This window comes from Panonychus citri, unplaced genomic scaffold (genome assembly GCF_014898815.1).
Source record: "Panonychus citri isolate SS breed McGregor unplaced genomic scaffold, ASM1489881v1 Contig00042, whole genome shotgun sequence".
In the NCBI taxonomy this organism is placed as follows: domain Eukaryota; kingdom Metazoa; phylum Arthropoda; class Arachnida; order Trombidiformes; family Tetranychidae; genus Panonychus; species Panonychus citri.
In genome coordinates this window covers 29,554-48,965 of record NW_026515447.1, presented here as the reverse complement: position 1 = coordinate 48,965, position 19,412 = coordinate 29,554, and the positions used below count along the sequence as shown (strand labels likewise).

Below are 19,412 nucleotides of genomic sequence, written 5' to 3'. Positions count from 1 at the left end.
ATGAATTATGATTTCATTATTACTGTCAATAATTAAAGAGATCAGATTACATGAATTGTTTTTATCAAGTATTTAACCACATGCTTAAATACGTGTTGATAAATGTCATAATATGAATTACCTTTTTCATCTCACATCGTGCCATCTGTTGGTTCCAAATATAAACGAAGCCAAAAGTTGTAACGCTTGCTCTAGTTTTCGTCGAAAAAGCCTATCCGTATACTAGTGATGGATCGATCCGAGTAAATGACTCGATCACGATCGAAAGAGATATTTTTAATCAAAACCAACTTTTAATCTTTATACTTTAAGATCTCGAGAGAGAGTGTTGTTCATTTTGATACAATGTATTATTTTAATACGATGAGTGACGAAGGTGATCATGATCAGAAGATCTTGATCACCTTCTAGAACATTCGAATAATCGGAAATCAATAGTTCAATTAATATTTTAAGTACATTACCATTAGCTTGCATGTCATCACGATAATAATAATAATCATAAATATCTGACTGCGACCAAGGTCAGTATTGATCGGTTGACATTTTTGTAACATTACCCTCCGCTCTAAGTCGAGAGGTCTCTCTTTTGATAACATGACAACTGTGACTAAAATTCTAATAATATAATATTGCAATTAAAGGTTCAAACGTGCAAGTAATTTTAATAAGATTTAAGGTCAGTATTGATCGGTTGACATTTTTGTTACACGATCGATCTTTTTTGAGAAAAAATTGATCGATCACTTTTGTTGAAAGATCGATCAATGTAATGGTTGTTTACCAGTAGCTATATTTTCAGCTAAAGTAATGGACTGAAGCAATTCTGGAATGTCATCAATATTTTGTCTTATAACTAACCATTGAACATCGTATGTTAGTTTATTCATAATTATTTCAATCATTATTTCATCAGGTATTTTAATACCTAGCGAATGTAACATGATTAATAGTTTGACTGTAAAACTTAAGGGTGTTTTATCTAATCTTTGATTGAATTTTTGAATTATTGAAATAAATTCTTTTCTGTGTTCTGAAATTGCGAATCTATTAATTAAAAGGTATTTCAACTGGAAATAATCTGTCTGACTATAACTTTGGATTAAAGTGTATCAATGCAATGTAATGCAAAAGTATCAATGCTTAGCCAGGAAAAGAGATGAGGAAAACAAGAGAAAGGAAAATGAAACAAATTACCCTTCAACTTCTGGTTATAAAAATCCAAACAATAATTGGTCACGACCCAAGGTTGTCTCGATGGTTTCGAGAAATTCAGTCCTTCAAAATCTATACAATTCAATCGATGATAATAATTTAATTTTCATGAAGGTCAAATCAACGATTACGATTTTTCTGCTCTAGTTGATACTAGGTCTTACGTGACTGAGAAGATGGTCTTCTTTGTCTAAACGGTGGTGATCTTCTTGGTGAAGGAGATTATCCGTGCTCATGGTTAAACTTGATTCCGAGGTGAATGAGGAGGAACAAGTGATAAGTGTCGCACTTTTGGAACAGAATAACATTGATAGAGAAGATGATGATTGACCTTCTGGAGCAACAGAGGTCGAGTTGTTGGTCATTTAGTGATGATGATGGTGATGATGGTCAACTGATTCCATGTTGAGAGAAGAAGAGATCAGACAAAAATGGAACACAAAACACGAAAAGAAACAATAATGGAAAGAATAATAATTGACCCAATAGATGAACAAGAGAATATCCTTTTTATCTAGAATTTTCTCTTGAAAATAAAGTAAATTGATTGACATTTAAAAGATGAACTGAAAAGGAAAAGGGAGACAAGAAATTAAATTGATCATGATGAGGATGAAAATGGCGAAGTTGGTGAAGAAGAGATTGATTAATGTCTTCCGAGATTACAAATTAGGTTATATAAGCCCACAAATGCATTAATTACGCTCCAAAAATTGGATTGAGCACTAGATTCACAAATGAAGGTGACATTTAAGTTGCTCACATTAAAAACGGAAAAATTTGTGTTATTATTATGTTGTGTTATATTTGTGAAATTCGGGAAGTTAATATTACACGATGACATTGGGGATGTATTCGCCTGAAATAGAAATAAAGAAAATAAAGAAAATAAAAAAATTAAGAACAACATCTTTGAGAATTTAATTACAAATGACACTTCAATTGCAATTCAAATTCAAATTCAAATTTTGATTGATTAATCGATATGATTGAATCGATTGAAATCAATAGTTACCTTTAATTCATCCAAATCTTTATGAAATTGAACAAATTTTCCGATTGGAGCACATTCGCTAATTAAAATGGTAACAAAAAAAACTACAGAAACTTGAACTAATTAAGACATTTTCGAAGTCAATGAAATGAATCAAGTAAAAAAGTTCAGAGAGAAAAAGTTTGGATTAATTTATTGAAACAGAAGATTAATAGTAATCTTTTTTTCTTTAGATTATTAAACTTAAATCCTCAAAGGCCTCGAGCAATGAGAAATATGCTTATTTCTTTATCTTCATTCAGATAAAAGCGATTAATCAGCTTAATTATCCTTTCAAGTTCGAACTTTTTTTTCATTCTTTCGATAAACTTTTTTAAAAAGTTTTTTTAACTCGAATAACAAGCTAATCTAATGCCATCTGTCGCTTGAAATTGAAACTTTAGAATAAAACATAAGAAGTTCTGTTTATTTTTCTTTGAAACCTTTTGATTGTTTTTTTGTTAATTCTGATTGTGATTAACTAATTGTCTATTTTAAGTTGATCTCCTTTTTTGTATTATATTTGTATATCTATTTAATGGCTATTCAATTACCTGCTGTTGGTAGTTAGTTTATTTTCTATTAAACAATTGATTGATTATCTTTTTCTAAGGTATGTTACATTTGTGTTTCTTTTTCCATTTTTTATTATTCTCTATATGAGATTTTATTTTATTCTCCTATTTCATACAACATTTGATTAAGATTAGTTAAGTTTACAGCTGGTTTGCTTGATCATCATAATTGTTGATCATCTTCTATCAGATCATCACCAACATCATCTTGTTGAGAACATTTTGAATCTGATCCATTGTGTTTTCTAAAGGTGCTAGTAGTGATATAATACCACCTCTGGAACAAATTTTACTCTTTCTTTTTTTCTCTCTCTCATCATCATTTACCGAGTTATAAATGGCGGGAAAAACAAAAAATTAAATAATTCATATTTTTAATTATTGATCAATGTATCATCATAGAGCTCATAAACAAAATGGAGTCTATCAATTACAGGTAATGATTTTATCATCTATCAATTGAAAAAGCTGCTCGAGCGAACTTTTGGTTGAAGAAAGGGTCACAAGTCCTTACAACTTCATCGTTTTGGAAAAAGGTTTCTCCTTTTATTCCTGCTGCAAAATATCTCTGTGGAGATATAAAAGAGAAGGATCAGTTGTTTGACTTGTTTATTGTGTCAAAAAGTACTGATAAAAACGATTTATTGGAAAAAAAGTGGGCTATATCTACTAATCCAAAAGATTGTGAAAATATGTTGGAAATCTTGGGTATTCGAGATAATTCAGGTATTCGTCCTATTGATTTTGAAGCTCTCAACAAATTTGCTTACGAAAACCCAGAAGTTTTCACCTCTATTGTAAACTTGTTCTACGTAAACCGATAGTTATATAAAGCGTATCATCATTCAAATATATAATCATGGATATATTTTGTGCATACTTTGATGTTCAGGGATTTTATATTAATGGTCTCTTTCATCCTGCAGAGGTATGTATGATAACCAAAAAAGATATTTATCATGTAAAAGTTAAAAAATCTTGTAATTGTAACCCTACTAAACAAGAACAAAAAAATATAACTTATTTAACCAAGTATTATCATGGACTGGAAATTACGGACGGAGGAATTCACTTCAAAAGACTTAGATGGGATCTTAAAAAGATCTACAATCGAGTATTGGCTGAACCATCGATTTATATTGCTTGTAAATCAAAAGAAGCTGCCGAGTTATTGGACTTTTATTCATTACCCAATCTGAATTTGAATGATTTTAATGTAAATCATGATGATATTGACACTGGACGTCGTCCTTGTCGATTCCATGATCAATCAAAACAATTTAAATGTACATATAACATTGTTGAAGATTTAAAAAGACATGTTAGAAATATGTGTTAAACTCTGATTATAATCTCAATAATAAACGTTTTTCAATATAAAACAATAAATGTATTACATACAATTATTCATATTTGATCGATATACAATAAATTATAACTAAAACTAGGATTGATTTACTGTAAGTTATGTATTGCTATCTCGGTACAGTGCGCATTTATGGTTTTATAGGAATTCTGCTCAACCTATAAACTTTTTGCAACTTTTAATATATGCATTATACATAACTTTTAAGAGCTTTTGAGTGATATATTGCACCAGAAAATCGGTTGAATAGTTTCTGAGATACAGAAAGTTCGTAAATTCGAAATTTTCGAAGTCATTTTTCTCATAGAAGGAGACATTTTCGAAAAAAATTTCCATTGGCCTACTCGTCTTGAAGCGAAGCTCAAGAGAAGTAGGAGAATTGTTAAGCAAATTTCGAACTTTCGAAAAAGCATCACATGTAATTTTTAAGATTGAGTGTATGGGATAGGTTTAATCACCGTTGACACGTCTTCTCAAGGTATTAATAAACTCGTAATAGAAATTTTCTAGGGTTTCCATTGACTTTGAACCAACAATATTAAATTTTCGAGGTGAGAAGAAAATTGCCACTTGTTTATTCGCTCGAAACATTATTCCAGGAAAAAGTTCAGGTTCCCATGTAAACTCAGGATATTGAATTATTTTATTGAGATTTATTGCAAAATCTATTGTTTCAGAAGCATCAATATCAACAATTCTCATTTATATTATCGACACTTCCGGTAAAACTAATTTTAGTATATTTATAGCCTCATCGATTGATTTAACACCAACAATATTAATTTTATCCGATCGATAAATTAAGATTTTTACTTTTCCATGGTTTAATATATATCCACTAAACGAAAAAGGATTATATTCAGGAAATTCGTTTGGTTCCATGACTCGGTCAATTTTGATGGAAACGGTCATGTTGACGATTCGATACATTTTAATTAATTCATCATGTTTCACTTTCTTAAATAAACTATGATATAAATACATAAGCAATTCGATTCGGTGACGAATTAAAGAAAGTTGTCAAAAAAGAATTAATGGTCATTTATTGATCAGTTTTCAATCAATAAACTTTAATTACTTTTTTAATTAATATTTTTAATTACCAAAAGTTTAATATGCCAAAGTGGTTGGAAGATCAGCGAAAAAACAACGATTATTAAAAAAATCATATGCTATCACCAAAAAAGAAAATGAATTGTTTGAAAAATATGCGTGCAAACCCCTATCAATTGTTATTGAAAAGTTAGATTACGAAACTATTCGTAGATATACATCAGTTGAATCTATTCCGAATCCATTCTTCAAGGAAAACTCAGCAGAACAGGAAAAAGTGCGACAAGAATTGATTGATCTTCAAAAAAGTGAAAGTTCTGAGTTACGTGATGATTTTGTTAAATTCATGAATGATTCAGTTCAAAAGGATGAATCCCTCATCAGTGAAAACTTGATCAATTTGGTTTTGGAATATGATATCCAAGATTCAGTGCATAGGGATGAATCACTTTTCGACGAAAACTTTATAAACTTCGTGTTGAAAAATGATATTCAACCCGTTTTTGACTTTGAAGAAATCGTCACTGACGATTTAATCAAATTATAAATAAATAATATTTAATTTGATCATTTTAATATATGTATTTTATTTTCGGTCCTTCATAAAATGATGGTGGAAGAGAGAGAGAGAGAAAAAAGAAAGAGTACATTTTTGTTCCAGAGGTGGTATTATAGCACTACTGTGCTATCTTGTTACTATCTAGTGATTTCTTATTTTCTCTCACACTTTTTCTCCTTTTTTCTGCAAATTTAATTTTCTTTGTTTTATCAATTTAAATTCTTTAAGTGATTTATATTTCAACTTGGACGATGGCCAATAATTTTGGTAAGTTACCAAATATTCCCTGAAACAGATTTAAGAGCAAGTTGGGAAAATATTTGATTAACCTTTTCTTTTGTTTATTGCTTAGCTAATTCTGAAATCCTTTTCATGTCGTAACTTACGTATCTTAGATCCGAAACCATATCAACCTGCGGGATAAAATTCTAACCAGAAAAGTTTCAATTACAAATCATTTCTTAACAAGAAAAACAGAAAACTTAAAGCATTAAAAAATTTGAGACAGTTAGATAAAATTTTTTATCAGCAGTTAAATAACGACAAATATACGAAATAGATGAATCTCCTCTCGTAAATGATCCAGCTAAATTGGATAAATCTCATTCTCTATTCAAAGAGGTGGACAGAAAAGCGTTGGTTTTCCTCAAGGCGTCCAACAAATTTCAACAACATCAAGCACAGCCGTTTATTGAGTTACAAAATAAAACTCCAAGGGAAATTGCCGAATATATTACGTACTCATAGGTGATACCGTGATACCCAAAAGCACAAAGAATATTCCCGCTGATCATGTATTTCATCAAAACAAAATTATACGGTTAAAAAAGATTGGATTAGAAAAAAATAAAGAAAAGTAACTGAGTTGTTAATAAAAATGAATAACAATAATGATAAGAAACCGTGCATACAAGTGAGTTGGGAATATTGTACTCCAAAAAATTACCATTGAATTAATCGATACACCAAAAGAAAACCATAATTTAAACTGTTTTGAATCTATCATCTCTGAGTTTGATGAGTCTATTCTTAATCTGTATTAACTAATAAAACAAATAAAGAAACAAAATGGAATTTGAAAAAGAAATTAAAGAGACTAAAGGTAAGACAATAACTGGATCAATAGTTGCTTCGATACCAGTTGCCGATTTGAACAATATTAATGCTTTAAGCTATGATTATGGCGAAGATTTGGTTGATTGGTTCGAGAACTATGAATTTGAATCAGATGCTGCCAGCTGGGATGATGAAACTAAGTTAACGCGATTACCCTGTCCCTGTTAATTGAACTGACGTAAGGGCATTCGTTGATCTTTGCTCTTACTTTCGGAGATTCATTGAAGGCTTCGCTATAACAGCCAAGCCATTGAGCAACTTAACAAGAAAAGGAATTGGTTTTAACTGGGGAAAAGAACAAGATGATGCTTTTCAAGAATTAAAATCCAAATCAACTAATCCACCGCTTTTAGTTCATGATGATCTGAAACTAATAACGCAACTGAGATGTAATGCTTGTCATTACGGAGTCAGTGCGATTCTCTCACAGGAACACGAAAATCAATGGAAGCCAGTCGCTTACGCAAGTCGATTACTCAGAGGACCTGAATTGAACTATGCGATAAGTGATAAGGAATATTGTGCAATCGTTTACGCGATTGTGAAATTTATACCTTATTTGGAGGAAATTGAATTTGATTTAGTGACCGATCATTGCAGTTTATGTTTTCTGACCTCCAAGAAAAAGTTACCGCCAAGATTGCTAAGATACTCATTACTTCTACAAGAATTTGATTTTAAAATTATCTATAAATCAGTAAAACATCATCAAGATTGCTATGCTCTCTCAAGGTATCCGAATGAATTAGATATAGTTGAAAATAAATCTAGAATAAATGAAGGAATATTGTTCACAATTTTTAAGAAACCATGCAAAACATCGGTGAACATTGTTGTGCCTGAGAAATTACGAACTCAAATTATTCGTGCTAATTTTGATTATGATTATGTTCGACGCTGTTCTGTTTGTCAATTAAATAATAAAGGATCAGTACCTCTTCAGGCTCCTCTTCAAGCTATAGCTGCCGCAAGACCCTTCGGAAAAGAATTCTTCGGAATAGATAGAATCAGAGATTGGTTGGTCGATTGCCTTGTTCTAATCGACGAAAATATATAATAGTAGCAACAGATTATTTCACTCGATGGGCAGAGACACGAGCAGTAAACAATCAATTAGCTTCGACTATCGCTCGATTCTTAATCGAACAAATCATGTCCAGACATGGGTGCCCGAAGATTATAATCAGTGATCAAGCATAAAACTTTACTACCTCGAAAATTGTGAAAGAAGTTAATTATTTCTTTTGAACTGATCATTATTCAACTTCACCTCATCACCCACAGACTAATGGTTCAACTGAGAAAACCAATCATAATTTGTGTCGAATGATTACTCACTATGTTCAGCAGCAAAATAAATGGGACCTGGTCCTACCGATGATCACCTTCGCTTACAATAGTGCTAATTCGAGTACCAGAGCCTCTCCTTTTTATCTAATTTATGGACGAGAGCCAACGTAACCTGTTGATTTGTCAATTGGGCTCAAGAGAGAGAGCCTCACACTCTCCACAGTTATGTTTGGTGTCACCCTCAATGGAATTTGATCCAGCACCTTTCATTCTCTGGAAAGAATATCCAAAACACATTATCAACGGGCACATGAATCATGGGGTCCTCATTACATTAAAAGTCCTTGTCCACGATTTGAAATACGTACGAAAAGACAAAACGACAATATAACGCTTTCTACTGATCCTAATTCATCTGAATCATCGGAAAAAACATATTCACCACAAGAAATACATACATATGTGGCAACTTCAATGCATCGTTATTGGGTTGAAAATAGACAGAAAAAGTGTAACTACCCTCCAGTGTCATGCCCCTGAGCTGCATGCCAACCAATCGTGCCCATCAACAGGAATATCCGATGTAAAGGCGCTCCATAGCTCTCCAGCATTAACAAATTCGGCAACAAGTTATAAAGTTAACTCTTCAATAGTCCATGAACCAACAGTCGAAGAAGATATGGCTAACTTAAGAAAACTGCGCGAAATCTTTGTGAATCTGCTGTCAACGAAAACATTCATCAGCCCTTATCACAAATATGTCGTCAACGTACCAAGAAAGCAAAGAGATTCGTGCTAATAGGTACAACTGCTATAATTGGAATTTCTTCGTTAATTGGATTTGGTGATAGTCAAGTTCTTCGCTCTTATAACTTAATGACCAACAAAGATCAATAATCCCAAATAGACGGGATATCGAAGGAACTCAACAAGGCCTGGGACAATGATGTTATCCTTAAAGAAGCAATTACTAATCTCACCTTTAATACAAGCAAAAGTAATAGATCAACTAATAGAAACACGTAAGAGGTTGAAAAACTTCTTCGAATACTCACCTCTAGCTGTTTTGATGACCTCGAAGGTAATCAGTAAATTAACAACAGATAATTTCCGTTTGGAATTAACCGAAAAAGATGTATACCTTCGACATTTACATGTGAATTTTCTTCGAATCTTTAACTTCACTTTGGCATGTAAAGAATCCTGTCCAATAGACGCAGTCACGGATTTTGAGTGTGAATTTACTCAGAATGAAAAGGATAAAAGATTGAAATTGAATTTCAGGGCTCAGACTATTGACCCAAAGCTCAAACTATACAGAGCCGAACCGTTTGTTTTAATCACTCGGAATGGTACTAATTACTGTCAAAGTAATTACAATGGTGCAAAAACGGTTATACTTAATGGTCAAAGGGTTTTCCCTTTGAATGAACAGTATTTCAACTCAGATAATTTGGTTTTGGCTTCCGATTTGGACAACTGTATTAATGAAACACATTTACGATGGACATTGACTGGATGCTCCGAACAATTCGAACGGATGGAACCACAGATAAAAAGAATAGCGAAAGAAAACCACATTTATTGCTTTGGTCACAATATCACCTTGTTAAATATCACACGAAAAAGCAACATGGAACTTTATTCCAATGCATATCAATTTATGAAAAAACAATGAGAAAATCCGACGGTTTAGTACTCATTTAGTACAAAAGTCATTGCGTTTTCAATGCTTACCTGTTTCTGTGTTGGTTGTCAATGCGCGAAACGTATGGTTACGTTCAGAAGTCGACCTACTTCGATCTTAACCCCAATCAATATTCAACCGACTGCACCTCGTTGGAATGATCAAGTTGTATCACTTTTAACTTGGCCTAAGTCAAGACGGGAAGCAATTCCAATTGGGCTTCAGAATTTTGGAATTGATGCTTTATTTTCCCTTAATTCTATTATTGTCAAATTGCTTGCACATTTTAAACTTTGATGCACCATTACACTGCCAGTCAATATTTTTCGTTGTAACAATTATATTTAATTGTGGTACTAATACTGACAAAATTGGATCATTTTTATAATTTATTCTTAACTACTATAGCAATCATCTGGGCAAAATTTGTAAAATTTAGAATATTAAGTTAGTTAAATTAGTGCCGATTGATTAAAAACCCAATAAACGGTTCAAAATTTTCGTTGGTCCTCCGTTTTCATTGATAGAGATATTTTTAGATTTTATTGTTGACAAATTATATTGTCTAGATCACAACGATCAATTTGAGAGATTTTTCATTGAAATCGGATGAGAAATAAAAGTTATATCAGATCGATTTCATGGGGTCTATAAAAATGACGAGTTTTGGCCTGTTAATCTTAGACTATTGGGTCAGTTGCCAGAAACTTGACAACTCGTAGTTCAACTAATTTATTATAAGAAATTGAGACTAGAATGATGATTGCGTCTATTTTTGTTTTTCAGGTCTAAAACAGACAATAATCAAAAATTGTTCATATAATAGAATTTACATTGAAAATTAAATATTAGTTGAACTTCCTATTGAAAATAAATAATCGAAAAGTAATAGACGCACAATCATCATTCTAGTCTCAATTTCTTATAAAAAATTAGTTGAACTACGAGTTGTCAAGTTTTCATGGCACTGACCCTAATAGTCTAAGATTAACAGGCCAAAACTCGTCATTTTCCATAGACCCCCATGTTAAATTCGATCTGATATAACTTTTTTATTTCTCATCCGATTTCAATGAAAAAATCTCTCAAATTGATCGTTGTGATCTAGACAATATAATTTGTCAACAATAAAATCTAAAAAATATCTCTATCAATGAAAACGGAGGACCAACGAAAAATTTTGAACCGTTTATTTGGGTTTTTTAATCAATCGGCACTAATTTAACCAACTTAAGCTATTCTAAATTTTACAAATTTTGCCCAGATGATTGCTATAGTAGTTAAGAATAAATTATAAAAATTTGATCCAATTTGGTCAGGTATTAGTACCACAATTAAATATAATTGTTACAACGAAAAATATTGACTGGCAGTGTATATTGTTAGCATTAACTATTAATCATTAAACTTGTAAAGCATTATTGTTGTCAAAAGAGGGACCTTTTGCCTTTGAGCGGAGAGTCGTGTAATAAAATAATTACTAACCAGGCTGTGACCATAGGTGACCATGGCCAGGTCACAGTCTGGTAATTAATTTAAGTTGATCACTTTCGTGTAATGATGATAATGAAGATAATGATGATCATGATGATGCTCAAAAGAACATAAAGTGTATCTAATATATACAATGTATCTAATACATAATGATTATTCTATCTCTAACCTTTGGTTTGAAAGGATTAACAGTTTAAACTTAAAGTAATTCATTTCAAAAGTCTGAAATTTTCTAAACATTGATTTATTATATCATAAGAATATTGATGATAATCGCAAAATGATTCAAAGTCACTGACCCAGATCAAAATATTCTGGTCAGTAGAAAATTGAGTAAATTGATTTGCTTCCATGATAACTTTTAAATTTTAAATACCAAAATAATAGAAAATAGCGTAAAGAATAATGATTGCAGCAATAAGTGCTAACAAGATCGTAAGAATCTGAAAGAGTCTTAGAGTTCAACACTGAATCTCTAATCGTATAAATTTGAATGAAATTTTGGCTGGACTTCGGATTAGGTCCGCACGTTTAGAGAACTGAAATTTTTTGTACATATAGCTTATGTCAAACTACATATTACGTGCGAGTGTGGAATTGAGGAAAGATCTAGTTCCTGAGATACAGGGCTTCAAAGTTGGATTTTGCCATAAAGCTCTATGGGTAAAAATGAAGTTTTCGTATATACATACTAATGTCTATCTATATGTTATACCTTATGGTATGGAGTATTTACAAGAAAAAAATTAAGACTCTAGCTACCACGGGTGAGTACTTATAGTGTGTTCTTTATGAGACTTTATTCGTCTTTTACTATAATTAATGAACCACTACACATAGAAGTACTAAATTTAGTTGAAGATCAAGTCAAGGTCACACAATAATGTAAAAGTTATCTCAGTCAAAAAATTTCAGATCTCTAAACGTGCGGACCTAATCTCAAGTCTTACCGAAATTTTTAACTGACCGATAATGTAGGCACGATTGAAGGCAGCGGAGGTCAAAAGAGTAATGGCACGGCAGCGGCGGCACGATAAACGGCAAACAGAGGTCAAAAAATCCAATTCAATCAACGAAGACCTGGGAAACAATGATAACGGTGAACAGAGGCCAAAAAAGTAGTTAATGAGGGAAATGAGTTTGTCTTAGGTGAAATTCAGGATTATTTACTTGATCATCTGAATTTCCAGGCCTCACTCGGTAGGGCACCAATTGAAGAGTTAGCGAATGGTTTTCCACTAAAACTTGATCTACATACTTGAATTAGATTTGTTGAAATTTTGGTGAAGATTACGCTCAAGCTACAAAGATCCTATAAGAGGTTAAAGCATAAAGAAATTCAGCCAAAAATCCTACAAAACGAAAAATAGTACGAACAAAATCTGAGTAGCCGTTCATGAGAAATTCTGACTCAATGATTTTTATGTACGCATGCGTAGTTGAGCTTTTTTTTACAGCGCGCATTTCAGAAAGAAACTGATGAGAGAGAAAGAGAGGAGAGAAAAGAGAGAAAGAGAGGAGAGAAAAGAGAGCTAATTTTTCGGCGGAAATTCCTTCTGTATCAACAGCAAATGTTGGTTTAGCGGGATGGCGAATGGACTGCATTTGATCTAACAAGGATTGAGAAGGTATTGGTCCTGGTGTTCTCCAGAAAACCTGATCTATTTGAATTCTCGCTGACTTGATTTTGTCTGTTCTTTTCTTGAAGCTACATGGAGTAAGGCTTACGTTACACTTTTAATGGTTTTCCGTTCGCTGCGAATGGAGTTGAACCATTGTAAATTTCTTGATTTAGTCGTAATTGTTTCGCAAGTCTCTCTGTGATTAGAGTTATCTCTGACCCTGTGTCTAGCACTGCTGCAATTTTAAAATTGTGAATTTTAACCTGTTCGCAACCAGATTTTACGAGTTGATTGCACAGATTAGGTGAACTTTTGGTTCTTCTTATTCTTCGTTATTATTCTCGTATTAGTATGTGGTTATTGTTTTGAAAAAAGTTCGACTCATCGGTGGTTTTATCGTATTCTTAATATCCCGGGAAGTGGTTTTGTTTGCTACGTCTCGGTTTCTTCAATTTTCTGTGGTTTCTGGTTTACTTTATTGGTGATTGGTCTGGTTATATTGATTGTTATTTTAGTTGTGTTGATTTTAATTGGTTTATTGACTGATTCTTTGATATTTTTGATTCAGATTTTGACTTTGAATCGACTGAACAGAGATTGGTTATAGATTGGTGAAAATTGGCTGACTCTGACTGGTTTGGTGTTAAAAAAGTGCTTCTTGATCTCTAGCCTTCTTTCTACAATCTCGCTCATTGTAGTTTCTTTTCTTACAGTTGTTGCAAATTTCCCTAGCGTTCATCGTCCGAAATCTTATTCACTTTCTCAGTTAATTGTCTGGCTTCTGTCGTAATTTAGATAATCGCTGAGAGATGAGTTCTATAGTCTACCAAGCAGAGGCCTTGAATGAACTTAGTTTTAAGTTTGGAATAATCAGAGGGTTTTTGACTTGATCCGAATCGCCCTGAGCTGTATTCGTACCATTTCCTCGCACTATCATGTAAATAGAAATGAAAGTCAACGATTATCTCTTCACTGAGACAATTATTTAATTTTCGGAAATGAAAATGGAATAAGAAGTTAACAATTCGTCTCTTCACTGAGACGATGAATTAATTTCTGGGAAATGGAGATAGAATGAGAAATTTCACTTAAATTTGGCGATTTAGAAAGAAAAAGAGACTTTTACCGTTAATTTGGCCTGATTTGTTGTGTGAAGTTGATTCAATCTACAGCCTTTTCCTCATCGTGAGCTCCATTGATTAGAATACGATTCGTGAAAACAGGTGAACGATGAATGTTGTAATTTTGTTTAGTAGATTTTTTATTATTATTTATTATTTGCTTATTGAGCAAAACTACTGAAATCAATCAAGTTGGTGAAAGTATTCAACAATTAACTCCTTGTTTCGGTTTTCTCTGTAAATGAAATAATTAACAGAATTAACTTATTCATCTTGAATGATAAAATTCACTACGTTTGGTTAACCATAATCAACGCTAATAACCGATAACCATATAAGGATACAAGGACAGTACATTTGCCTTTGATCAACGTTTACAAATACGTTACGTTTCAAATAACCTGCGTTTTAAATAAAACTTTAATTAGAAAAAACTTTCAAGATCGTGTGTTCTATAGCATCTTTGACCTTTAAATCAATGTTGGATTTCAACCACTCACCGCGCATTGTTTGATTTGAGGCGTAGCTTATTCAAGTTTGTCCTTAGCCAATTTATGTTTTTTATGATCTACAACGATACCTGCCTTGAAATATCCTCAAACTGAATGATGATTTTGTGTGACCTCTGCAACATTACTATCCCAAGTCATAAACCAAAAAGAAATTTGTTAATCAGAAGAAAAAAATTGAGGAATTGTTCATCCATCTTTTGGGATAACAATAGGTTCTGATGGACGGGATTATTATTTATTAGATGAAAATGCCATGTGTCATGAACAGAAATTTTAGAACCTAGAAATTTAGAAAGAATCGAAATTAATATGAAAATGAGAACTTTTTAGAGATTTAAATCAATAGTTAATTATTATCATGATAAATCTGGACCAAATAAAGCGTGATTGCTAATGGTATGAGCCTAAGTCCCTCCATAGTTGAGCCAGCCAATCATTTTCTTCGGAATTGGATTAGTTAACCTGTATTTTCTATAAAATACAAATCATTACCCATGTACATATTTAACACCACTACGTCTAGGTCTCTTACTTTTAGATGATTGATTATCTGTACATTGTATTGAATAATAGAAAAATCTTAATAATGAAAACTCATTATTAAGACATTAATTACAAATATCGACCACATAATATAAATGCTCTTGTGCGCGACGTTGAGTTCGCTACGAGCGTTCTGACTTTGGTTGCTGATTCTTAACTTGATATAGACAAAATTTGGTTTACTGATGAGTGTCACTTCTGGTTACATGGATTCGTTAACTAACAGAATTATCGAGTCTGGGGGACAGAGAACCCTCATTTCGTCATTGAACAGCCTCTCCACCAAAGAAGGTAAGTGTTTGGTTGGAAATCAAATAAGATTGCACAACTGAAGCCTTTTTTGACAAACGGTAATATCCGATGAGTATAACAAATTGTTGAAAACTAAGTTTTTATCATTTGCGCATGACATGATTACGTATTTTTCATGCAAGATGGAGCAACAGCTCATCAAATTTGTGAGTCATTTGAAACAATAAATTCAGCTTTTGATGATCGTGTACTCGCTTTGCACTTTAATAAGCACTATCCTGGTAGAATCGACTGGCCACCCTATAGCCCTGACCTGAATCTGTGAGTTTTTTTCTCTGGGGTTGCCTCAAGGACCAGGTATATCATCGAAACCCAAATTTGATGACAGAATTGATTTCCGCGGTGAAGGAGTCGATAGAGACAATTGAGACTTCGACTTCGACTTTAGTATCCGGAATTGGTAACTTTTAGAAACGACTTCCCTCTATTGTTCAGGCGGCATGTGACCATTTCGAACATATTATCATTTGACTTTGAAAATGAATGTAATGAAATGAACTTTATTTTGGTGTAATCCGTATATTGATATGAATTTTTATTAAAATTTATTAGCAATTAAACGTGTGCACGTCATCACTGATCATGGTGTATATGAAATCTAAACAATTTCTATTTTTTGGGTAATGATTGTCTCTATTTCAATTTTTCTCATTTCATATTAAGCAGAATAAGAGCTTGTTGTGCAGAGTTACGCAGCAAAAAATCTCAACTTTTTATCATCTTTAATTCGCACTAAATTTACTGTCATCAAACCATTGACGTTAGTTAATTGTGACAATTGTAAATAAATATAAAATTAGTACATTTATATAATAATAACGATAATAGTGAATATTATCAATTGATTGAATTTAGAAAATTGTATGTGACGTTAGGATATGTGGAAATTCAATTTCTCTCTGTGATTAAACACCAAATAGTTAAGCTGTTTCAATCAGTTGATTAAAACCATCGTCTTAATCCTCTTCTTATGAGTTTGTTAAAATTTTCATGCAAAGCTATGTGTAAAAAAAATAAATAGCAAATTAAAGCAAACAGTGTCAAAATTAAGCTCATTAATTGTAACAATACACAGTTAACAATACCATCAATTCAATTAATGTAAAGCTAATTGACAATTAGTAATTGTTAATCTGAGGTAAGATAATCGATAAATTTGAATAGATTGACTAAGTTATCACCACTCAATCAAATGAAACTCTGACGGCCAACAGAAAGTAAATCAATTTAAATGTTGGAGTTTTAGAAAACAAGATTTGATTGTAATGACAATTAATCAGCTAATCAATTTATTGATTATCTTTTTTAGATTTTTGCTTCGAAAACAATTACAATAATTGATACTTACGATCTAAATAAGTAGCAAGATCTTGATCACCTCCAAGTAGAGCCAAATCTTTGGCATTATGGCCGTTACCATCAGTTCCGTTTGATTCATTTTTAAGAGCACTGGTGGTTGTTGTTGTTGTGGTTGTTGATGGTGGTTGTGGTTGTGTTGATGATGATGTTGGTGACGACGAGGATTGTGAAGGTGACAGTGTTGATTGAATTGTATCTGATGGTGTATTTAGATCACCCGTTTCTTTACCCGCGTTTGGCGGTTTGAAAAGTACAATTGTATTATTGTTATCACCCAATTGGCTTTGATCTATTGGTAAGGGTGTCTCATCACCTCCCTCGCCACCGCTCGCTGGACTATTGTGCCCACGTAGGTTGGTACACTTGTGTACTTGTCATCACGATAATTGTCATCAGCGGGATCAAGAATGAAAAAGATCATTACAAATATCTACCACATAATGTAAATGCTCTTGGGCTCGATCGATGCGAAAAAATCGTTCAGCAGTACAAGCTAAAAGTTGGAGAGACAATTTTGTTTTCGATAAAATTTCAATTAGGAAAACTTGATTATTGATTTCGATGATTAATTCTGATGGACTTACAATCAACGAAACACCAATCAGTTGACAGTTCAAAGGCTCTTTCCATTCGGTATCTTTTCACTTCTGAATCTGGTGTTTCATTCATCTTTTGACTGGCCGTTGATCCTTTTCGTTGAGCTTGGACCATTTGAATGATTAAAACACAAACATGATTCAATTCGAGATCGGGATTAATATTAAGTTTACCAAGAGGTATTGCTAAAGTTAGAATAAAGTTTTCCAAGAAGAGTTAATTCATCGAACTAGAAAAGTTTCTAATTGTTCAAAAATCAATACAATACTTACATGCATCTCGAAGTCTGTCTTTATCATAATGGAAAGTTTCATAATCGGTTAAATTTAACTTGCTTACATCAACGATTATCTCTCGATCCAAAGTTGGCCTGAAAAGTTGATATCGAAAAAGCAAAAAAGTCAATACAACATTATCGATATGTAAAGAAGGAAAAAACTCGATCGAAAATGATTCTCACATTGAAATGATCTGCGAATGAGATTTAGATTTGGCAATCATATTTGCTTGATTTTTGACCTTATTCCTAATGACGGAAGGTAATAATTGACAGGGTTCACCATCTACTTGCATAGGAACCGTTCGTCGTATAACTATTTTGGCCTCTTTACATTGAGCTACACACGATCCATGGCCACCAGCTTGAAGAAGAGGCTACAAAGTGGTTAAAAGAAAAAGTTATCATCAAGATTGAGGTTTATTTACATTCCGATCAATGACTTTTGTCGGTAGATTCTCATCAGTTGATAGGTTGTAAGGCCAATTACTTCAATCAGTTGATCATCTGGTTCTTTGTAGTTCAAAGGAGGGCGATGCACTGCCTCAGGTTCGAGTACCACCTCCGTAACAGGGGATATTGAGAAGTAAAAGTGAATGGACTTTCAGGTCTCTTAATCGTTGCGTATGGTCAACACCATCACATTCAACGGTAATATAAGTGGCCAGATCTTTCCATTTACGTTGGAGTAAATCTTTACCACCCGCTTGACCGTAAAATATTTTATTCCGAAGGCGAGAATTGAAACGCTCTGGATGAGCTTCACGAGCTTCATGAAATTCAAGGGCAATATGAGCATCAACACCAATGGAAAAATAATTATTAATCACATTAAGAGGCACATATCTCACATATTCTTTACCACCCTCAGGCGTATCTGAAGCTCGTTCAATTAGGTTTAATTCAGTGTTACGAGTAACCTTAACATCCCAACGGTCAAGTTGCACAACTTCACCATCTTTAATGTTAAGTAATATCTTGGAAACTGGTTCATCGGTATAACCTCCACCCCAACCAAGTGCTCGAGCAAGATCATTACCAGTTCCAAGGGGAAGTACAGCAATCGGAGGTGAAGGTTTAAATCCAATATCATCAAGAACCGAGAGTATCCAACCAGCGGTTCCATCACCTCCACAGGCCAATATCCTAAGATTTGGCACTTTACGATATAATTCATGATGGTTTAGTATTTAGTTCATTTTATTATTAGTAATAGACTAGTTCAATCGTTTCCAAGAGAATCCTTTCCCCAATGCTCTCAGATGATGATTTTCAGTTAAGTAGACTTGATTTTCTTGATTGTTTGAATTTAGTTATAATCTAAACCCATAGAGCTCACTACTCACCATAACAATCAATTGGTAGTCCAGGTAACAATTTGAATCTTTTGCTGTGGCTCTTGAGACATTTATTGGTTTGAATTGAACAGTTACATGTGATGATGATGATATATCAGACAATAGAAAAAAGTATGTTAAATTGTTACAAATCAATGTCAATTGTGATAAAAATCATTCGAAATTAAATTTGTACTGTCATTTTTTCCAATTTTGTTCATTGTTTTGACATTAATTTTCTTGTTTCCATTTGAGTAACTCTTACTTTCTACTACAATTTAACTCAAGAACAAATTTAATTGTGTTTTTTATTCAGTAAAATGATTTGTTTTCCTTTAATTGTG

General features: G+C 32.8%; 1 protein-coding gene across 1 annotated transcript; it reads right to left on the bottom strand.

The window, feature by feature from the left end:
- Positions 1-14,916: 14,916 nt before the first annotated feature.
- LOC128398041 (diacylglycerol kinase iota-like) lies at positions 14,917-18,912 on the bottom strand (the record flags this gene model as incomplete). Its single annotated transcript, XM_053358847.1, is given in 10 exon segments — positions 14,917-14,923; positions 15,136-15,193; positions 16,847-17,209; positions 17,212-17,273; positions 17,275-17,350; positions 17,442-17,639; positions 17,727-17,824; positions 17,915-18,109; positions 18,196-18,239; positions 18,241-18,912. Coding segments are annotated over 10 exon segments (1,773 nt in total), but the record flags the coding sequence as incomplete, so codon positions are not given.
- Between the last annotated feature and the right edge of the window lie 500 nt (positions 18,913-19,412).